Here is a 24,222-nt window from a genome sequence, read left to right as displayed (position 1 = left end):
CCTCATGCCCCCCTCCTCCTCCGCAGGTTGTCGTGCAGGTTTCCTCACCTGGGCGGTCAGTGATGGCTGGGCACACCTACCAACGCTGCAGGAAGTAGGAAGACAACAGACGGGACACGCAGGCTGCCCAGTCCTCCAGCAGGTACTGTACGTATCCCCCATTATCAGTAGGACCCCTGAGTACTGGCAGCTGCCCCCCTGGTACGGTGGGAACAGCACAGCCCACAGGGGTCCCCAGCTTTATGCACATGAAATGCAATCAAGACACTTTCTAATATGCCGTGTGTCTCAATTCTTCATAGTTTTCAAGATCTCTGCTTACTGTCAGTGAATGAGATCATACTTACATACATTCTAAAAGCAGAAAACCCTTCCGGATCATTTACCTCTCACAGCTGAGGGATTGCTACAATTGTATCCAGACAGTCGTCTATGATCCTAACACATCAGTAGCACAACTCTCTCCTGTCCTGATGGTTTGTTACATTGTATCAGTGCAGATAAAATGTATCAGTTTGGAGTTTAAGTTTTCTATCTAAAGCCGCAGTCACGCGGTCATTATTCTCGTACGTTGTGAGACGCACAAAACTCGCACGGAAATGCAACCCATTATATATGTGAGTGATTTTTCTCTTGCAGCGATGCCGTATTTTTTGGGTGATCTCAGTCATTATTTTCTATGGGACCACTAAAAAATCATATTGCACTCTCATGCAGAATTGCATATTTACCAGCGTGATATTGGTCCGAGTTTCTCACAGAGGATTGTCCAGACTGGATACAAACCCTCAGCTGTGAGAAGTACGAGGTCTTTCAGCCTCTGGATGTAAATTTAAAACATTGGCATTCACTGACAGCAAGCAGAGATCCTGAACTGGTGAGGAATTCCAACACACTGAATTGAATGGATGGCAACCCTTTGGAGCTCTGCCTATAGGGGAGGTTCTGATAATGCCTGTAATACCCTCATTGGGCACTCACTACAGTAGGGTACGGTGCCCGTAGACATTATCAGCCCCCTTGTGTCTGTAGCTGGGGTACATTTTGCCCTCTGACAGTCCTGAGGGGTGTTAGAGGAAGTTTAGAGAAGTCCTAAAAATTGTGTTGTACTATTAACAGGTGAGGATGTGACTGCGGATGTATTCACTAATGTCTACAGGAGGGAGTGGAGCTGCCCACGAAATACCCATCTATGCCCAAATTAAAGGTGCAGCAGCCACAGAAGGAATAGGATGATGGCCGCACCGTCACGTTGTGCTCTTCTTTCATGATCAGGCATAGACATACAATCACAAAGATAGGTATGGCTACATGGTAACTGTGGCTACTATTGCTATATGGTCACTGTAGTTGTATTACTACCATTTGGTATGGTTGGCATGCAGCGCGGTGCCAATGTGGTTGGTATTACTGTATGGCCCCGATGGTTGGTATTACTAGGGTTCAATGTGGTTGGTATTACTGTATGGCCCCGATGGTTGGTATTACTAGGGTTCAATGTGGTTGGTATTACTGTATGGCCCCGATGGTTGGTATTACTAGGGTTCAATGTGGTTGGTATTACTATGTGGCCCCGATGGTTGGTATTGCTACCGGTACATGGTCTTTATGACTAGCACTGATATATTGTCACTGTAGTTGGTATTACTGTATTGGCATTGTTGATTGACACTGCTATATGGGCACTGTAGTTGGTACTACTGGCTAGCACTGCTATATGGGCAATGTGCTTGGCACCACTATATGGTCACAGTGCAAGATGCTCACATTGGATAGTGTCATTAAAGGGCCACTCCAGTGAAAATGCATTTCCCATCCCTGCTCCATCACCTGATTGCCTGTCACACTCTGGAGGTCTTTTCTATGTATTGCAGCCACTTCCATGCAGTGCAGCCCCCTCTCTGATGCTCATCAGGCACCATCTGGAGGCTGAGATTTTTCACTCCCACATCTATCCCATGATGCATCAGCACAGGATCAGCTGAGGTTTTAGCATTTCTGCCTGGCGAGGAAATTTATCATTACCTTTTAAAGGTACCTAAATAAGCTACAGAACACAAGTATACGGTCAGGTGGATGAGCTGTGATCTCCTCTATTATACCTGTGTGATCATCATCAGTATCTGTGATAGGAGTGTCTGTGTCCCCCTGTAGGCAGTTTCTTTGGTAGGGATCATGCAACAGCATCACACCGTCGGAGAAACTGACTAGTAACTGATCACATAAACCCAAGTAAATATGAGCTGGTGAGAACTGAGATCACATGATCATCTGAGGAAAAAGAGGCCGGGAGCTTTAGACAGAAAGGGATATTATTTTATGGTCACTATTGTTAGCATTACTATATGGTCACTGTGGTTGGTATTACTATATGGTCACTGTGGTTGGCACTGGTATATGGTCACTATGGTTGGTATTACTATATGCCCATGCACCTGGCAATGGTATATGGTCACTATGGTTAGTATAATTATATGCTTATTGTGGTTGACACTGCTCTATGCTCACTGTGGTTGCTATTACTATATGGTCACTGTGGTTGGTATTACTATATGGTCACTGTGGTTGCTATTACTGTATGGTCACTGTGGTTGGTATTACTATATGGTCACTGTGGTTGCTATTACTGTATAGTCATGCACCTGGCACTGGTATATGGTCACTGTGGTTGGTATTACTATATGCTCCTGCACCTGGCACTGGTATATGGTCACTGTGGTTGGTATTACTATATGCTCATGCACCAGGCACTGGTATATGGTCAGTGTGGTTGGTATTACTATATAGTCATGCACCAGGCACTGGTATATGGTCACTGTGGTTGGTATTACTATATGGTCACTGTGGTTGCTATTACTGTATGGTCACTGTGGTTTGTATTACTATATAGTCATGCACCTGGCACTGGTATATGGTCACTGTGGTTGGTATTACTATATGCTCATGCACCAGGCACTGGTATATGGTCACTGTGGTTGGTATTACTATATGGTCACTGTGGTTGCTATTACTGTATGGTCACTGTGGTTGGTATTACTATATGCTCATGCACCAGGCACTGGTATATGGTCACTGTGGTTGGTATTACTATATGCTCCTGCACCTGGCACTGGTATATGGTCACTGTGGTTGGTATTACTATATGCTCATGCACCAGGCACTGGTATATGGTCAGTGTGGTTGGTATTACTATATAGTCATGCACCAGGCACTGGTATATGGTCACTGTGGTTGGTATTACTATATGGTCACTGTGGTTGCTATTACTGTATGGTCACTGTGGTTTGTATTACTATATAGTCATGCACCTGGCACTGGTATATGGTCACTGTGGTTGGTATTACTATATGCTCATGCACCAGGCACTGGTATATGGTCACTGTGGTTGGTATTACTATATGCTCATGCACCTGGCACTGGTATATGGTCACTGTGGTTGGTATTACTATATGCTCATGCACCAGGCACTGGTATATGGTCACTGTGGTTGGTATTACTATATGCTCCTGCACCTGGCACTGGTATATGGTCACTGTGGTTGGTATTACTATATGCTCATGCACCAGGCACTGGTATATGGTCAGTGTGGTTGGTATTACTATATAGTCATGCACCTGGCACTGGTATATGGTCACTGTGGTTGGTATTACTATATGCTCATGCACCAGGCACTGGTATATGGTCACTGTGGTTGGTATTACTATATGCTCATGCACCAGGCACTGGTATACGGTCACAGTGGTTGGTATTACTATATGCTCATGCACCTGGCACTGGTATATGGTCACTGTGGTTGGTATTACTATATGCTCCTGCACCAGGCACTGGTATATGGTCACTGTGGTTGGTATTACTATATGCTCATGCACCTGGCACTGGTATATGGTCACTGTGGTTGGTATTACTATATGCTCATGCACCTGGCACTGGTATATGGTCACTGTGGTTGGTATTACTATATGGTCACTGTGGTTGCTATTACTGTATGGTCACTGTGGTTTGTATTACTATATAGTCATGCACCTGGCACTGGTATATGGTCACTGTGGTTGGTATTACTATATGCTCATGCACCAGGCACTGGTATATGGTCACTGTGGTTGGTATTACTATATGCTCATGCACCAGGCACTGGTATATGGTCACTGTGGTTGGTATTACTATATGCTCATGCACCAGGCACTGGTATATGGTCACTGTGGTTGGTATTACTATATGCTCATGCGCCAGGCACTGGTATATGGTCACTGTGGTTGGTATTACTATATGCTCATGCACCAGGCACTGGTATATGGTCACTGTGGTTGGTATTACTATATGCTCATGCACCAGGCACTGGTATATGGTCACTGTGGTTGGTATTACTATATGCCCATGCACCTGCACTGGTATATGGTCACTATGGTTAGTATAACTATATGCTTATTGTGGTTGGCACTGCTCTATGCTCACTGTGGTTGGTATTACTATATGGTCACTGTGGTTGCTATTACTGTATGGTCACTGCGGTTGGTATTACTATATGCTCATGCACCAGGCACTGGTATATGGTCACTGTGGTTGGTATTACTATATGCTCATGCACCTGGCACTGGTATATGGTCACTGTGGTTGGTATTACTATATGCTCATGCAACAGGCACTGGTATATGGTCACTGTGGTTGGTATTACTATATGCTCATGCACCAGGCACTGGTATATGGTCACTGTGGTTGGTATTACTATATGCTCATGCACCAGGCACTGGTATATGGTCACTGTGGTTGGTATTACTATATGCTCATGCACCTGGCACTGGTATATGGTCACTGTGGTTGGTATTACTATATGCTCATGCACCAGGCACTGGTATATGGTCACTGTGGTTGGTATTACTATATGCTCATGCACCAGGCACTGGTATATGGTCACTGTGGTTGGTATTAAGGTGCTGAACAGAACAGTGTCAGGCGGACCCCACTGACTATAATGGGGTCCGCCCACTTTCCATCCTACTGCCCGGTTTTGGGATGGAAGAATAAGTGCTGAATACAGCTCTTTTTCTTCTGGTATTTGCAGCTGGATCTGTGACTGAACCTCCCACCGTAGGTTCCAACGCAGATGTGAAAACAGCCTTACTTGATGTTCACAATGGTTGGTGTTATTATAGGGTCACTTTGGCAGGACAATTATATAGTCAGAATAGACGGTATTATTATATGGTCACTACTTGGTATTACAGTGTTGGTATGATTATGTGGTTACTATGTTGACATTATTGTACGGTCAGCGTGTCTGGTCAGTATTAGAAGGTGTCATTATATGGTGGTTGGTATTATCACAAAGGCACTGGTGTGTCCGCTCTATATGATGGTGCATTATTGGGTATTATTACATGGGGAGGCCTGCTGCTATTTATTGGCACTTCTATAAAGGCTTGTACTTTCTGTGCACTGTATGGCCACTCTATTATGTGAGCACTATATGGCACTATTATGACATACATGGATAATGATTAGATATTACACAGCTATACATGGTAACGGCCGCCTTCTGCATTATTTGTAATGACGGGACGCAGGTAAAGGATTACAGACATCGCACACAGGTAAACCAAGTTCTTGGCCGCGGCAACAAGGATATCTAATATTTATCTTGCAGTATAAGGTGTGGCCCCAAGACTCGCTGCCAGCCCTGAGCGTTCACTAGAAACCTGAGCACTACTGGTGGCCAATTATCTGTTACATTCACTGCATCTCTCACAATGCTCTGCAGCAGAACCGCAGGATGAGCAGGGAGTGAGCACAGCAGCTCTGGATGTGACTAGAGTATAATTCTAGCTACATCATTAGAACATATGGACATGAGCAGTCTTTATCATGGACGTCACACAGGGGGCCACCTACAGGACTTTCCTGTATGAGCCAGAACTGCAAGTTCCAGAACTCAAGTTATGGCGGACTGAATTTTATCCAGGGCTTTAGCTCTCAGTAGTCAGAGCCGTGGCAATCAGTTGGTTCCTGTGGCAGCTCCAATTTGAAAAGACGCCGTCACAGAAGCAGATTCACGTCTAAATTATTAGTAATAAAGCCCTTTCACAGTTTAGACAAATCTAAAATGATAATTCTTTATTAATTATATTTAAAAATTACTTGAACGAACACGGGGCACAACACAGAAGCCACTGGGTTGATGGAGATATGAGAGTCTCTTCAAGGACCTAGGTGCCACATCCTAATACTGCTTCCCTCTGTATACAATCATAGCAGAGAGGAAGAGCATGTTATAGGAAGTTGGCAACGTACAGTGGCTTTAATCAACGAACAATTAAAAAGAACTCGGACCAAATTCTATACTAGTGTCCCTCTCTTATGCTCTTAGTTCACTATCAAAGTAACAAACAACTCAGCTACCATCACTAGATAGACTCAGCAATGAAGCTTGAATAGATGAGCATAGTATAGTTTTAAACAGAGGGAAAATAAGTTTCTAGAGAGCTGTGTTGTAATAAAGGTTGATTGAAATGTATCATGCAGTAGTGCGGGTCTTCATATCATTATTCAGAAACCTATATGCCTCTCTAGAAACCCTCTTATGCTTGAATTCATGCGAGCAAAAGAGAAAGGATATAAGGACAAGTTGTGGGCCCAGTATAAATGTCAGTGAGCACACTTCTCCTTCCAGGGCCTGTTTAGTAGTCCTGGATTCTTAATTCATTCAGATTACTAATATCGGCATTGATGCACTCATAGTTAGCTCTCTCAGTACTGTATAATCTCTTTCCATTTATTCTCAACGCGTTTCTCCGCTAATAATGGCGGGTCATCAGGAGATCAATGAGTTTAGTACTAAAGGATCAATTTTATATGTTTATTAGTACACAAAGCACGAATCATTGGTGCTTGTTCATAATGTATTTCCGAGTTTACTCCGAACCAATATCAAGCATATACTGCCAAGTAACGGTAATATCTCGTGTTTATATAGAGGGAGACTCTTTGAGGTATTAGAATAAAAGTGGCATTAGAGATGTGGGCTAATAGTGGGTCTTGAAGGACCTTTTTGCCAAAGGATGCCCCCTGACCAGACCGAGACTGTTGTCCAAGAAAGTCTATATAGCAGCTAGGTCTGATTCAGTATCTCAGCATGCACAGTAGCAACTCTTTGACTGTGCCTGAGAACGGGCAATATAGAACAGATAATGTCTGTAGCGGCAGTTGTATTAGCGGAGACCTCTTTAGAGAATAAGCCCTCTTTAGAGAATAAGCCCTCTTATGCCAACATGGATAAAGCGTGCACAGTAGCAATTCTTTAGCTGTGCCTGTGAACGGGCAAAATAGAGCAAGTACTGCCTATAGCGGCAGTTATATTAGAGGAAGCCTCTTTTTTAAATTAGAGAATAAGCCCTCTTATGCCAACAAATAAATAAAAGTGACCCCTGTCAAGTAGTGCAAGGCTCAGGTTTGCCAAAAAAGATGGTATAGGCAAAACCTGAGTCTGATCTAGTAGCTAGATATATGCACAGTGGGGTCACTGTAGCAGAGTCTCCATGTCCCTAAATAGGTCTCTATCTGAGATATAGTGGTATAGAGTATAGCATGAATAGAGCAGCGCCTCTGGCCTTGGTGGTAGGTCAGGGCTATCTCAAAAGACTTGTCCTGGATGAGATTACTCCTTTAACCCCTTAGTGACCACCCTTTTTTGCTTTTTTTCCATTTTCGTTTTTTTCTCCCCCCCTTAAAAAAATCGTAATTCCTTTATTTAGCCATCGACGTCGCTCTATGAGGGCTTGTTTTTTGCGGGACGAGTTGTATTTTTCAATAGTCTTATTTAATGTACCATATAATGTACTGAAAAACTTTTTAAAAATTCTAAGTTGAGAGAAATGTGAAAAAAAAGACATTCCGCCATCTTTCAATGCGTCTTGTTTCTACGGCGCACAAACTGCAACAAAAATGACCTGATAACTTTATTCTATGGGTCAGTACGATTACTACGATACCAAACTTATATAGTTTTTTTTTTTTGCTGTACTACTTATATATTTTTTTAAAGATATTTAATTTTTTAAAATTATTTTCTGTCTCCATCTTCTGCACACAATAACTTTTTTATTCTGCCATCGATATAGTTGTGCGAGGGCTCATTTTGTGCGGTACGTCCTGTCGTTTCCGTTTGTACCATGTTGGAATACTTAGGACTTTTTGATCGCTTTTAATTAGATTTTTTCTTGACAACAGGGTGACCTAAAAAGCGCATTACTGGCCTTTTTTTTTTCTTTACAGACGCCTTTCACCGTGCGCAGAAAAACTTCATTACTTTGCTAGATCGGACTTTTATGCCACAGCGATAGCAAATATGTATTTTTTAAATATTGCAAAAGGTTTTTTTTTTTTAATTAATAAAACTATATTTTTCTTATTTTCATTTTTTCTTTTAGTCCTCCTGGGGGACCACAACTAGCAATACTTAGATTGCTTATGTAGTATCATGTAATGCCATAACATTACATCATACTGCATTCTGACAGGCAGCCTATCAAGCCACCCCAATGGGATGGCTTGATAGGGATTCTGCCATGACAGCCCTTGGGTCTTTCAGAAGGACCCCAGCTGCCATGACACCCATACAGCTCCCCCAATCTCACTGTGGGGTGGCCGTACAGGACCCCCAAACATCATTCGGGAGATTTAAATGCCGCTGTCAGATTTGACAGCGGCATTTAAAGGGTTAACAGTCCAGATCAGCCGAGGTGGCCGAACGGGGCTGTTGCCCGCAGGTATTAGCTGTAATAAACAGCTGACACCTCCAATATATGGAAGCAGGTAGCAGCGCTATCTCCCTCCATACACGTCCTCCAACGGCAGGACGTAAAAAGACTATAGTGTGGTCACTAAGGGGGTAAACAGTGTTAAAAACAATAATGTTGCTATGTGGAAACTATCAACAAGCAGGCAAGCATCTGCTGACAGATCTTACTGTGACCTCTATTATTACAGCCAGGCTCACTAACAAATGAACCTAATTACATATGATGTGCTATTAGGGACTCACAGTACAACAGATAAGTCTCCAGCAGCTTGTTTATGGTTTCCAGGTACTGATGCAAAGTAAAGGCTGGTGATACACGGATGTATTTTGGCTGCTGTTTTGCCTCTGTAATACGAAAGTACACCCTGGCTTGACCGCAGGTCTTTAACCTGAACTTCAAGAGTCATATTCTTACAACGCTCAGAGTTTGGGTCAGGGGGCGGCTGTTATAAGCGCAAAATGGCTAATTTCACACGGGCAAGTTTTATGCGTCACAGGACGCACAAAACTCACGCTGAAATAGATGCCATTGTTTCCAGTGGGTCTAGTCATACGATATGTGCAATTCTTCTTTTTCCCTCGCAGCATGTTCTGTTTTTCTGCGTGTCCACAGAAATCTCGCCCATTGTTTCCAATAGGTAAAAAAAAAAATTTAAAACCGCACTGGCGTGAATATGCGAGTGTCTTGCAATTTTTAATTTTTCTTACATGCCTTTTTCATACACGTGAAAATCCCATGTTCGGTGATGCAATTTTCTTGCAAATCGTAATGGACTCGCAGTGAACTTCGCAATTTTACAAGCATGATATCGGTCTGGGTTTCTCAGTACATTATCACGCTCGCCTGTATGAACGCACCCTAAGAAGGAAGTATAAAGAAAGAGAAATAAGGGTGAAGTAGGTAACCATGAAAGAAAATACTTTCTACGGCTCCTTCACATGGTGCAATTTTGCCACAGATTCTGCCCCAAATCTTCACGAAATTCACGCCATTTTAGTGTTCTATGAAATACTATGTAATTCCATGCTGCAATTCTTACAGCGCAGATTTTGGGTGGGTTCTGAGATCCACATATCTAAAAAAAAAAAAAGAATTGACAAGTCAATGCATAATGCCGCTTCCACGCGGAAACTGCGTCAATCCACCGCATGTACGCTGTCCCCATTGGCTGGAGCCAAATCTCCAGGACTAAGTAGTTATTTACCTGACTGACTGCCTGTCAGAATTAAGTATAATGCAATACTATGGTATGAGCGATCACATGATCGGAAGTTCAAGGACGCTATGGAGACCAAAATAAAAGTGAAAAAAAAGTTTTATTAACTATTAGAAAAAATATCATATAATACAAGTTTAAATCCCCCTTTTCCCGTATTTATCATAAAAAGATCAAAACAAACAGAAAAAAGCCCTATTGGTTGTCACCCAGATTCCCCAAGAACAGGCGCGAGAGCTGAAGGGATTCCTAGTAATTCAGGATTCTCTATCCAGTTACCTTTTTTAATCTGTGGATTTCCTGAATCTGTAGTATTATTGTCAGGCGCCCGCCACGCTGTACGTTGTGATGATGCGACATTTGTCTCTTTTACGCTGCAGGACAGAGACGGGATACCAGAGAAGATATCGCAGAACATCACTCCTCCCCACAATGTCCGGCAGCGATATCGGTCAGCAGCTGGAGAACCAGTGGAATGATGCCGTGAAACGTCTCGCCAACAAGCAGTGGTTCGAAACGGACTGGGATGTCGCGGCTTTTGTCATTTTCTTTACATTTATAGGTAAGGAGTTTTTGTTTATTTTGTATCTCCCCCAACCCTAAATGTGAGCAACGCAGGGGACTGCAGGAGGGCCTAGGTGGGGTGTTGGTGATCGCCTGAGTGAGCTGCTAAGCCAATGAGTTTTTGAGTGGATGAGTGCCTAGATGAGTGGACTATTGAGTGACTTGGTGGTACCTAGGGAAGCGCATGGGTTACTGAGTGCTTAACTGAGCTATGCAGTTTCTAGCTGAGCTTCAAGTGAATTATTAAGTGCCCATGGTTATTATGTGCTTAGGTGGGTTCCTTCATGAGCAAGTTATTGAGTTCTTCCATTGGTGAGTGAATAAACTATTCAGCAGCTGAATGAGTGCCTAAGGGGGCCTCTGAGTGAGTGTCTAGGGAAGCCTCTTGAGTGAGTGTCCAGGGAAGCCTCTGAGTGAGTGTCCAGGAAAGCCTCTGCCTGAGTGCCTAGGGGAGCCTCTGTGTGGATGCCTAGGGAAACCTCTGAGTGAGTGCCTAGGGGAGCACTCAATAACTCATTCGAAAACTCCTATAGGTACTCACTCAGATGCTGAATAGTTTATTCACTCACTGACTCAAGCACTCAATAACTCTTAATTGAGCTCATCCACTTGGGCAATCAGTAACTCACTTCAAAGCTCACCTAAGTATTCAGACACTGAATAGCTCACTTAGATACTCATTAACTTGAAGGAGTCCAAGTGAGTTACTGAGTGCCCAAGTGGGTGTGTGCCTAAGTCATTTCAATAATGAGCTGTTGAGTTCTTTAGTCGGTGAGTGAATAAGCTATTCAGCAGCGGAATGAGTGCCTAATGGGGCCTCTGAGTGAGTGCTTAGGGAAGCCTCTGAGTGAGTGTCCAGGGAAGCCTCTGAGTGAGTGCCTAGTGAAGCCTCTGCTTGAATGTCTAGGGAAGCCTCTGAGCGAGTGTCCAGGGAAGCCTCTGAGTGAGTGCCTAGGGGAGCCTCTGCTTGAATGTCTAGGGAAGCCTCTGCGTGAGTGCCTAGGGGAGCCTCTGTGTGAGTGCCTAGGGAAGCCTCTGCGTGAGTGCGTAGGGGAGCCTCTGCGTGAGTGCCTAGGGAAGCCTCTGCGTGAGTGCCTAGGGGAGCCTCTGCGTGGGTGCCTAGGGGAGCACTCAATAACTCATTCAAAAACTCCTATAGGTACTCACTCAGACACCAAATAGCTCACTTAGATACTCTTTAACTTGAAGGAGTCTAAGTGAGCTTCCAAGTGAGTTACTGAGTGCCCAAGTGGTTGTGCGCTTAAGTCATTTCAATAATGAGCTGTTGAGTTCTTTAGTCGGTGAGTGAATAGGCTATTCAGCTTCTGAGTGCCAACTTGATCGTCTAAGTGAGTTATTAAGAGCCTGAGTGGGGAAGTATGTGCCTGGGTGAGCTTTTGCATGAGGTGGTGAGCTAGTAAGTATCTAAGCGAGTATCTAGATAAGTACTCAATAAGTAACTCGGGAGCCTAAGTAAGCCATTCAGTGTCTGAGTACCTAGATGAGCGTTCAATCGAGTTACGGAGTGCCTTAATGAGCGAGTTATTGAGTGCTTGAGCTGGTGAGTGATCTATGCAGCATCTGAATACCTAGGTAAGCTCTAAGTTTTCAAGTGTCTTCAGTGTGTGCCTAGGTGAGTTGCTGAGCAAGTTGGTGAACTATTCAGCATCTGAGTGAGCACCAAGGTATGTACTCACTAACTCACTCAGAAGATCACCTAGATACTCACTGGAATGCTGAATAACTTATTCACTCACCAACTCAAACACTCAATAACTCATTATGGAGCTCACCTAGGCACACACCCACTCGGGTACTTACCTAGGTAATCAGACACTGAATAGCTCACTTAGATACTCAATAACTTATGTAGGAACCTAAATGAGCTTCCAAGTGAGTTACTGAGTGCCCAAGTGGGTGTGTGCCTTAGGTAAGCTCCATAATGAGTTAAGTGAGCTCTTGAGTGAGTGCGCTATCGAGAGCTCGAATGAGTTATAAGTAGTGGGCAAGCTCCAACGTTGCCCCCGCAGGCGTATGCGATGCCAGTTGGTTCAAGCTAGAGCCACATTTTAGATTGGCCTCTCTGGTATCACATACTTCCTAATGTCCCAACTCTTAGAGAGATGGGTGACAACCATTGTGGAAGCTGTCACCCAGACAAACTCACAAAGTGATAAGTGCAGCGCCACCAGATGGAAATACTGTTATTTGTGCTCTCTTGGTAATATCGTATCTTATTATTATGTATCTGCGTCTCTACTGGACCCATCTGTTATCTGTCATCTTCTCCCCAGGGCTCGTCCTCCTCCTCATCCTCCTGGTTCTCATCAGATGTTTCTGCTGTTGTTGTTGTGACTGCGAATCTCAAGTTGGCAAGGTAACGTACGTCTATGCCCGCATCCATCTCTACTCCCTCCTGGCCGAGCCGTCATCTCTACTCATGTATATGTGCACCCTGGTTATTCATGCTAAGGGGCTGCTACATAAGATGCGCTTAGGAGACGCTTGACATGGAGCAAATTGCATCAAATCAATCAAGCTGGAGCACGTGGAATGGATTTGGCAAACCTCGCCAAGTGCGATAGGCACATTCCTTCCTGTGTGTTGGGTGACATATAGGATTAAACTCAAGATTAGATCTCAGCTATCCAGGACTTTGATGGAAATCTACCTTTTGTCGTATGAGGCATGTTCTGCAAAAAAAGAACCCTTCATAATATATAAAACAACATAACCCAAGTCATGCCACTCTACTGCACATGAATAACCCAAGTAATACCACTATACAGTGCCCATAAAATACCAGTCCTAGGAATACCACCATAGAGAAACCCAAATCATTCAAGGACATAGTGCTAAAATCAATGTTATACAAACTCGAACAAGATGTAAAACAATACCTAATCCCACCATGCCGTGCCAAATAATAGTACTTTATAGTACCAAAGTAACACTGCCATAGACTGCCCAAATAATACCGTCCAGACCCTGAAGTTTGCAAGTTGGTTAGTGGTTCCCATGTTGCCAAGGACCGGCCGGCCCATCTTCTGATTTCACATTTATAATCCCTCACATCACCTCGCTGTTGACGCTTTTACTCCATACCTTCCATTCTCTGGTTGTCAGATGGCTTATTCGCCTCTGATGACAACCATAACACATAGGCCAGATCCTATAATACATACATATAGCATTCCCTATAAATACCGCCCACCATATTACACCACAGTGACGATCCAAATCTCTTGCAATCTCTATTTTCCAGGTATTTTAGCCATAGTAGATGATAAATGACTCTATCTCCAAAATGGGTTAGGGGGGATATGGATTGATCCCTCTCTCAGATGTCATCATTCATATATTGCAGCACTATACAGATCCTGGACAACCCCCCCCCCCAAATAAACCAAAACCCCAAAAGTATATGCTATACTAGTGGTACAGGATGGCCTAAGGCAGTGATGGTGAACCTTTTAGAGACCGAGTGCCCAAACTGCAACCTAAAACCCACTTATTTATCGCAAAGTGCCAATACGTCAGGGGGCGGGGCTTATCACGACATATGATTTTACCCCCGTCGTTCTAAAAAGGACAGGGCCGCTTCAAAATAGACAGGGTGCAGATTTTGACTGCTTTTTGGATGCAGAAATACTGCAGAATGTCCTCAGCGGAAATTTCTGTGGAAAATTCTGCAGCATTTCCGCATCCAAAAAGTAGTCAAAATCTGCACGCTGTCTATTCTGAAGCGGCCCTGCCCATGTCCGCCACATGTAAACATTCCTCACCACACAGCAGCCCCAGCGGTAATAGTGACACCCCCCCCAGCAGCCCCAGCGGTAATAGTGACCCCCACCGCACAGCGGCCCTTAGCGGTAATAGTGACACCCCCCTCCCCCAGAGTGATAATAGTGACCCCCCACCACACAGCAGCCTTAGCGGTAATAGTGACCCCCACCCCCAGCGGTAATAGTGACACCCCCCAGCACCCCCAGCGATAATAGTGACCCCCACCCAGCAGTAATAGTGACCCCCACGCTGCAGCAATAATAGTAACCCCCACCCCACAGCGGCTCCAGCGGTGATAGTGACCCCCACCCCACAGCGGCTCCAGCGGTGATAGTGACCCCCACCCCACAGCGGCTCCAGCGGTGATAGTGACCCCCACCCCACAGCGGCCCTAGCGGTAATCGTGTCCCCCACCCCACAGCGATAATAGTGACCCCCCAGCGGCCCCCAGTGCATTAGGGACACCCCCCAGTGGCCCCCAGTGTATTAGTGACACCCTCCAGCGGCCCCCCCCCCCCCCCGTGCATTAGTGACACCCTCCCAGCGGCCCCCCATGCATTAGTGACACCCCACAGTGCGCCTCCCGAGACCCACATACTTACCCCCCCCCGCCTCCTCCTGTAAGCTCAGCTCCTCTTCTGGTCAGCGATGGTCCCGGCATGCATATTAACTTTTTCTTCCCCACTTCTGCCTCAATAGGTAATTCCCAGCAACCTGATTGGTTGTTTGGTGAATCAGCCAAACCAAGCAACCAATCAGGTTGCTGGGAATTGCTGATTGCTGCAGAAGTGGGGAAGAAAGTGTTAATATGCTCCCGGCACACATTCTGACACACACGCTGCTGGACACCGCCGCCTCCCGGCGGAACCAAGTAGTAGGAGACGTCGGGGGAGGGGGATTCCAGCTGCAGACTGAAGTCAGTGTGTGCCGGGATCAGCGCGGCTAGCAGTGCCGTTTGTGAATGCCGGCAGGGGAGCCGCGGCCCCTGCTGGTATTCACAAGTGGTGAGCGGCCGATGTGGCTCGTGCCAGCAGGGAAGGCTCTGCGTGCCGCCTCTGGCACGCGTGTCATAGGTTCGCCACCACTGGCCTAAGGGATGCATACTAATACAAAACATCTCCTAGAACAACACATATGTAGCTGTACAGGGGGGGGGGGGGCTATGGCTAACGGTTGGTGATCAGCTAATGATTGATATTAATTGATAATTGCTGATGGGTTGATATTGGACTAAGAAACTGGCACAGCAATGAGCCATGAGACGTGGTGCCACGCCGTGTCAGACAAATGTCACCACCAGTGCCGTCACATCTCCAATATGTACATCAACGGCATCACAGACTCCTTTATCTCCAACAGCCGAAACATGACAGGAAAAAGACCAACTTATCTGCATCATAAGAACTTCCTAACAGCTAAGAGACAGCAGGAGTACGAGGAGAGCAGAAAGTGTCTGTATAGCGAGATCACGAGAAAATCCAGTACAGAGATATATTCACTACAGAGGGGGCAGTACTATAGTAGTTATATTCTTGTACATAGGAGCAGTATTATAGTAGTTATATTCTTGTACATAGGGGGCAGTATTATAGTAGTTATATTCTTGTACATAGGGGGCAGTATTATAGTAGTTATATTCTTGTACATAGGAGCAGTATTATAGTAGTTATATTCTTGTACATAGGGGGCAGTATTATAGATGTTATATTCTTGTACATAGGGGGCAGTATTATAGTAGTTATATTCTTGTACATAGGGGGCAGTATTATAGTACTTATATTCTTGTACATAGGAGGGCAGTATTATAGTAGTTATATTCTTGTACATAGGGGGCAGTATTATAGTAGTTATAGTCTTGTACATAGGAGCAGTATTATAGTAGTTATATTCTTGTACATAGGGGGCAGTATTATAGTAGTTATATTCTTGTACATAGGGGGCAGTATTATAGTAGTTATATTCTTGTACATAGGAGGCAGTATTATAGTAGTTATATTCTTGTACATAGGGGGGCAGTATTATAGTAGTTATATTCTTGTACATAGGGGGCAGTATTATAGTAGTTATATTCTTGCACATAGGGGCAGTATTATAGTAGTTATATACTTGTACATAGGGGGCACTATTATAGTAGTTATATTCTTGTACATTGGGGGCAGTATTATAGTAGTTATATTCTTGTACATAGGAGACAGTAGTATAGTAGTTATATTCTTGTACATAGGGGACAGTATTATAGTAGTTCTATTCTCGTACATAGGAGGCAGTATTATAGTAGTTATAGTCTTGTACATAGGAGCAGTATTATTGTAGTTATATTCTTGTACATAGGGGGCAGTATTATAGTAGTTATATTCTTGTACATAGGAGCAGTATTATAGTAGGTATAGTCTTGTACATAGAGGACAGTATTATAGTAGTTATATTCTTGTACATAGGAGGCAGTATTATAGTAGTTATATTCTTGTACATAGGGGGCAGTATTATAGTAATTATATTCTTGTACATTGGGGACAGTATTATAGTAGTTATATTCCTGTACATAGGGGCAGTATTATTGTAGTTATATTCTTGTACATAGGGGGCAGTATTATAGTAGTTATATTCTTGTACAAAGGACGCAGTATTATAGTAGTTATATTCTTGTACATAGGGGGCAGTATTATAGTAGTTATATTCTTGTACATAGGAGCAGTATTATAGTAGTTATATTCTTGTACATAGGGGGCAGTATTATAGTAGTTATATTCTTGTACATAGTGGGCAGTATTATAGTAGTTATATTCTTGTACATAGGGGCAGTACTATAGTAGTTATATTCTTGTACATAGGGGGCAGTATTATAGTAGTTATATTCTTGTGCACAGGGGGCAGTATTATAGTAGTTATATTATTGTACATAGGAGGCAGTATTATAGTAGTTATATTCTTGTACATAGGGGCAGTATGATAGTAGTTATATTCTTGTACATAGGATGCAGTATTATAGTAGTTATATTCTTGTACATAGGAGGCAGTATGATAGTAGTTATATTCTTGTACATAGGGGACAGTATTATAGTAGTTATATTCTTGTACATAGGGAGGCAGTATTAGAGTAGTTATATTCTTGTACATAGGGGACAGTATTATAGTAGTTCTATTCTCGTACATAGGAGGCAGTATTATAGTAGTTATAGTCTTGTACATAGGAGCAGTATTATTGTAGTTATATTCTTGTACATAGGGGGCAGTATTATAGTAGTTATATTCTTGTACATAGGAGCAGTATTATAGTAGTTATAGTCTTGTACATAGAGGACAGTATTATAGTAGTTATATTCTTGTACATAGGAGGCAGTATTATAGTAGTTATATTCTTGTACATAGGGGGGCAGTATTATAGTAGTTATATTCTTGTACATAGGGGGGCAGTATTATAGTAGTTATATTCTTGTACATAGGGAGCAGTATTATAGTAGTTATATTCTTGTACATAGGGAGCAGTATTATAGTAGTTATATTCTTGTACATAGGGGGCAGTATTATAGTAGTTATATTCTTGTACATAGGGGGGCAGTATTATTGTAGTTATATTCTTGTACATAGGGGCAGTATTATAGTAGTTATATTCTTGTACATAGGGGGCAGTATTATAGTAGTTATATTCTTGTACATAGGGGGCAGTATTATAGTAATTATATTCTTGTACATTGGGGACAGTATTATAGTAGTTATATTCCTGTACATAGGAGCAGTATTATAGTAGTTATATTCTTGTACATAGGGGGCAGTATTATAGTAGTTATATTCTTGTGCACAGGGGGCAGTATTATAGTAGTTATATTCTTGTACATAGGAGCAGTATTATAGTAGTTATATTCTTGTACATAGGGGGCAGTATTATAGGAGTTATATTCATGTACGTAGGGGGCAGTATTATAGTAGTTATATTATTGTACATAGGGGCAGTATTATAGTAGTTATGTTCTTGTACATAGGGACAGTATTATAGTACTTATATTCTTGTACATAGGAGGCAGTATTAGAGTAGTTATATTTTTGTACATAGGGGGCAGTATTATAGTAGTTATATTCTTGTACATAGGAGGCAGTATTATAGTAGTTATATTCTTGTACATAGGAGCAGTATTATAGTAGTTATATTCTTGTACATAGGGGGCAGTATTATAGTAGTTATATTCTTGTACATTGGAGGCAGTATTATAGTAGTTATATTCTTGTACATAGGTAGCAGTATTATAGTAGTTATATTCTTGTACATTGGAGGCAGTATTATAGTAGTTATATTCTTGTACATAGGTAGCAGTATTATAATAGGTATATTCTTGTAAATTGGAGGCAGTATTATAGTAGTTATATTCTTGTACATAGGGAGCAGTATTATAGTAGTTATAATCTTGTACATAGGAGCAGTATTATAGTAGTTATATTCTTGTACATTGGGGGCAGTATTATAGTAGTTATATTCTTGTACATTGGGGGCAGTATTATAGTAGTTATATTCTTGTACATAGGGGGCAGTATTATAGTAGTTCTATTCTTGTACATAGAGAGCAGTATTATAGTAGTTCTATTCTTGTACATAGAGGGCAGTATTATAGTAGTTATATTCTTGTACATAGGGGGCAGTATTATAGTAGTTCTATTCTTGTACATAGAGGGCAGTATTATAGGAGTTATATTCTCGTACATAGGGGACAGTATTATAGTAGTTATATTCTTGTACATAGGCGGCAGTATTATAGTAGTTATATTCTTGTACATAGGAGCAGTATTATAGTAGTTATATTCCTGTACATGGGGGCAGTATTATAGTACTTATATTCTTGTACATAGGGGGCAGTATTATAGTAGTTATATTCTTGTACACAGGGGGCAGTATTATAGTAGTTATATTCTCGTATAGTAGTTATATTGTTGTACATAAGAGCAGTATTATACTAGTTATATTCTTGTACATAGGGGGCAGTATTATAGTAGTTATATTCTTGTACATAGAGAGCAGTATTATAGTAGTTATATTATTGTACATAGAGAGCAGTATTATAGTAGTTATATTCTTGTACATAGGAGGCAGTATGATAGTAGTTATATTCTTGTACATAGGGGACAGTATTATAGTAGTTATATTCTTGTACATAGGGGCAGTATTATAGTAGTTATATTCTTGTACATAGGGAGGCAGTATTAGAGTAGTTATATTCTTGTACATAGGGGACAGTATTATAGTAGTTCTATTCTCGTACATAGGAGGCAGTATTATAGTAGTTATAGTCTTGTACATAGGAGCAGTATTATTGTAGTTATATTCTTGTACATAGGGGGCAGTATTATAGTAGTTATATTCTTGTACATAGGAGCAGTATTATAGTAGTTATAGTCTTGTACATAGAGGACAGTATTATAGTAGTTATATTCTTGTACATAGGAGGCAGTATTATAGTAGTTATATTCTTGTACATAGGGGGCAGTATTATAGTAATTATATTCTTGTACATTGGGGACAGTATTATAGTAGTTATATTCCTGTACATAGGAGCAGTATTATTGTAGTTATATTCTTGTACATAGGGGGCAGTATTATAGTAGTTATATTCTTGTACATAGTGGGCAGTATTATAGTAGTTATATTCTTGTACATAGGGGCAGTACTATAGTAGTTATATTCTTGTACATAGGGGGCAGTATTATAGTAGTTATATTCTTGTGCACAGGGGGCAGTATTATAGTAGTTATATTCTTGTACATAGGAGCAGTATTATAGTAGTTATATTCTTGTACATAGGGGGCAGTATTATAGGAGTTATATTCATGTACGTAGGGGGCAGTATTATAGTAGTTATATTCTTGTACATAGGGGCAGTATTATAGTACTTATATTCTTGTACATAGGAGGCAGTATTAGAGTAGTTATATTTTTGTACATAGGGGGCAGTATTATAGTAGTTATATTCTTGTACATAGGAGGCAGTATTATAGTAGTTATATTCTTGTACATAGGGAGCAGTATTATAGTAGTTATATTCTTGTACATAGGAGCAGTATTATAGTAGTTATATTCTTGTACATAGGGGGCAGTATTATAGTAGTTATATTCTTATACATTGGAGGCAGTATTATAGTAGTTATATTCTTGTACATAGGTAGCAGTATTATAGTAGTTATATTCTTGTACATTGGAGGCAGTATTATAGTAGTTATATTCTTGTACATAGGTAGCAGTATTATAATAGGTATATTCTTGTAAATTGGAGGCAGTATTATAGTAGTTATATTCTTGTACATAGGGAGCAGTATTATAGTAGTTATAATCTTGTACATAGGAGCAGTATTATAGTAGTTATATTCTTGTACATTGGGGGCAGTATTATAGTAGTTATATTCTTGTACATAGGGGGCAGTATTATAGTAGTTCTATTCTTGTACATAGAGAGCAGTATTATAGTAGTTCTATTCTTGTACATAGAGGGCAGTATTATAGTAGTTATATTCTTGTACATAGGGGGCAGTATTATAGTAGTTCTATTCTTGTACATAGAGGGCAGTATTATAGGAGTTATATTCTCGTACATAGGGGACAGTATTATAGTAGTTATATTCTTGTACATAGGCGGCAGTATTATAGTAGTTATATTCTTGTACATAGGAGCAGTATTATAGTAGTTATATTCCTGTACATGGGGGCAGTATTATAGTACTTATATTCTTGTACATAGGGGGCAGTATTATAGTAGTTATATTCTTGTACACAGGGGGCAGTATTATAGTAGTTATATTCTCGTATAGTAGTTATATTGTTGTACATAAGAGCAGTATTATACTAGTTATATTCTTGTACATAGGGGGCAGTATTATAGTAGTTATATTCTTGTACATAGAGAGCAGTATTATAGTAGTTATATTATTGTACATAGAGAGCAGTATTATAGTAGTTATATTCTTGTACACAGGGGGCAGTATTATAGTAGTTATATTCTTGTACATAGGAGGCAGTATTATAGTAGTTATATTCTTGTACATAGGAGGCAGTATTATAATAGTTACATTCTTGTACATAGGAGGCAGTATTATAGTAGTTATATTCTTGTACATAGGGGGCAGTATTATAGTAGTTATATTCTCGTACATAGAGAGCAGTATTATAGTAGTTATATTCTTGTACATAGGGACAGTATTATAGTAGTTATATTCTTGTACATAAGAGCAGTATTATAGTAGTTATATTCTTGTACATAGGGGGCAGTATTATAGTAGTTATATTCTTGTACATAGGGGCAGTATTATAGTAGTTATATTCTTGTACACAGGAGACAGTATTATCTTAAATACTTGTACATAGAGGGCAATATTATGATAGAATTGTAGAGGTGGAGGGGTTTTTGGGTCATCTGGTCCAACCCCCTGCTCAGTGCAGGATTTACTATATCATCCCAGACAGACATTTGTTCAGCCTATGTTTAAACAATTCCATTGAAGGAGAACTCACCACTTCCTGTGGTAACCTGTTCCACTCATTGATCACCCTCAGTGTCAGAAAGTTTTTTTTATAGTAATGTTTTCTTTCTCTTTCTACAGAGAAGATATAAACACAAGGTTGGGGTTGACAATCTTGCTTTGGAGCCATAATCCCCGCTATCCCTGGTTTATGGAGAGCTAATCGAATCAATAAAATTGAAGCACTTTTTCCTCATGCGCTGTGCCTTTTATGATTGTGCAAATCCATTATATAATCTTTATTGGGATTAAAATGATATTTACGACTTCTATGAACAATTGATTGTATAAAAAGATGAGTTGTTGATCATACACTTGGTGCAGTTATAATGTCACCACATCTGTTCTTTGTTATAAGTGTAGCTTTGGGTGCCAAAGGAGACTTACAGTCAAACCCCTGCAGAACCAGAACACATCGTTTACAGAGTTACTCCATATTAGATGTAAATGTATATATGTGAGATGTGATGCCGCTTCAACCCCAATACTTCAGCTCCTCATATTCTTATCATTGTTTTTGTATTGTGATGAATTCGGCTGTGCAGATTACAGGATATGATGCCGGTCCTGAGAGGACACCAAATATGCTAAATAAATACTTTACAAACTATTTGCATTTTGTAAATTCATTTCTATTTGTATGAAAGGGGCGTATACAAATATATAAAGGAAGATTGCACAGAGCTATAAAGGGGGAGTGCACAGAGATATAAAGGGGGAGTGCACAGAGATATAAAGGGGAGTACACAGAGATATAATGGGGAGTACACAGAGATCTTAAACTGAAGGAAGAGCCTCAATAAAGGGGAGGACTCACAATAAGGGGGAGAGACTTGAAGAGCGAAGTGAGAGATGCTAGTTTTTGGAGTGTAAAGGGTTACAGTTGTGAATAGGAGATACGGGGTAACAGAAAATGGCGTTTACACAAATCCATAATCCATTTTCTACAGCAGCCATCATGTGATGGTTACTGCAATCAGATCTATGTGCTCCATAAAATCAATCAAAATGAAATAATTGTGTTAACCCTTTCATGACTGTTGGAGAAAATGAAAGGGAAAGTTTAACTAATATAAAAAGGGAACTGCAATATTCGGGGGAGCAAGGCAGCAAGTGTTCAACTTCCCTGCAGCACTCCTACAGGAGAAATGAAGTATTACAGTCTCCACTGAAATCAATGGTCTGTCTATATAATTCATATTCTGTGCTCAGTCCTGCAGGGAGCTTTCAGGTGTGATGAGACCACTGGGACCCCCGCTGCTCACTAGAACAGGGCTGTATGAGGGGTAACCGAGAAATGAGGCACAGTAAGGCAGAGGAGGCTGGAGGGTGTTTAATTTTAGGATCCAGTTAATAACATTTATTACGCTTCTCATGGCTATTTAAATGGACGGCACATAATTGGTGGCTGCAGCTTCTTGATTACACTATCTGGTGTTTTACAGATAATTTTGTACATATGACTCTCAGATGACTGAATTTGTTGCGGCCCGATTAGGACGGTCACAAGAAACACTAACAAAAAAATGTTCTCAGTTCAGATAGAAACTAAATTAAAAATTCTGCAAGGCATTATGGGAGCAGAGCTCTTAGGTCACATGACTGCCCATGGAGTACAGATAAGCAATATGTTAGGTTCCAGGAAGGAAACTGCAGAATTCGGCTGTGACTGGAGAAGAACTCATGCTCTACAATCTCACAAGCTCCACCATGTACAAAACTGCTGATAAGAGTCTGTATCTTGTGACCAAGATGTTCACTGGAGGGGGTCCTGTTGAAGGGACTATGAGCGGAGCCTGTTTTAAACAATCCTGTCAGATCTCATCATGGGTCGTTGTCACATAGGGCTGGGAGACTTCAGCAGCATCTGTGTGCGGGTATGAGAGCTGCGTACATTATACGAGTACAAGATCACTGAAGTCAAGTGTCTCTGTGTGACGGCGGGCAATACAGCGTTTTTGATGATTCCATCAGGAAATTATGGGAGAAAATAGCAAACAAAGAGCAATACTGATGATGATGAGGAGCTCAGAGTGCAAACTTCCAAGGAACTGAAGATCAAAGGAAAATAAAAATGAATTTTTGTCAAGAAAGAGCCAGAAAGAGACTTGGAAATGTGACAAATACACGTTTATACACAACGCTGCTCCGAGCTCAAGCGCCAGATCTTCAATATATGGGTAGATGCCATCAGAAGCCGCTCCCTTCCCAAATATTCCCAGCTCAAAATGATCAGCCATGTTGGATTTTTCCAATTCATCCTTTTTTTTCTTCATACTGTGATAACTGACCCCAGGCATGTTCATCATCCGCTCCTCCTTCCACATAGATCTTGGTGGCATCAAAACTGAAGGAGGATATCAGATC

At 41.4% G+C, this 24,222-nt stretch overlaps 1 protein-coding gene across 3 annotated transcripts; it reads left to right on the top strand.

Annotated features, from left to right (window-relative positions):
• The first annotated feature begins 55 nt into the window (after nucleotides 1-55).
• Nucleotides 56-22,465, top strand: SMIM22 (small integral membrane protein 22). Of its 3 annotated transcripts, none has more exons than XM_066576718.1 (4): nucleotides 56-147; nucleotides 10,389-10,570; nucleotides 12,867-12,949; nucleotides 21,937-22,465. In XM_066576718.1, the coding sequence occupies exons 2-4, from the start codon at nucleotides 10,441-10,443 to the stop codon at nucleotides 21,985-21,987; spliced, it is 264 nt and encodes an 87-aa protein (XP_066432815.1). In that variant the 5' UTR covers nucleotides 56-147; nucleotides 10,389-10,440; the 3' UTR covers nucleotides 21,988-22,465. The 3 variants fall into 3 exon arrangements, with proteins under 3 accessions (XP_066432815.1, XP_066432814.1, XP_066432816.1); XM_066576717.1 differs by having other exon boundaries at nucleotides 64-142; XM_066576719.1 differs by lacking the exon at nucleotides 56-147 and adding an exon at nucleotides 1,170-1,301.
• Nucleotides 22,466-24,222: the final 1,757 nt, after the last annotated feature.

The sequence above is a fragment of the Eleutherodactylus coqui genome, chromosome 8, assembly GCF_035609145.1.
Source record: "Eleutherodactylus coqui strain aEleCoq1 chromosome 8, aEleCoq1.hap1, whole genome shotgun sequence".
NCBI classification, from domain to species: Eukaryota; Metazoa; Chordata; class Amphibia; order Anura; family Eleutherodactylidae; genus Eleutherodactylus; species Eleutherodactylus coqui.
Note: the sequence above shows the minus strand (reverse complement) of the source record. Positions and strands in the feature narration are given on the sequence as shown.

What these genes read in the sequence shown, in the direction of transcription:
- SMIM22 (XM_066576718.1), top strand. Translation starts at nt 10,441, where the DNA reads ATGTCCGGCAGCGATATCGGTCAGCAGCTGGAGAACCAGTGGAATGAT. An exon ending in CATTTTCTTTACATTTATAG is followed by an intron (nt 10,571 to 12,866) that starts GTAAGGAGTTTT and finishes TCTTCTCCCCAG; the next exon opens with GGCTCGTCCTCCTCCTCATC. An exon ending in GCGAATCTCAAGTTGGCAAG is followed by an intron (nt 12,950 to 21,936) that starts GTAACGTACGTC and finishes CTCTTTCTACAG; the next exon opens with AGAAGATATAAACACAAGGT.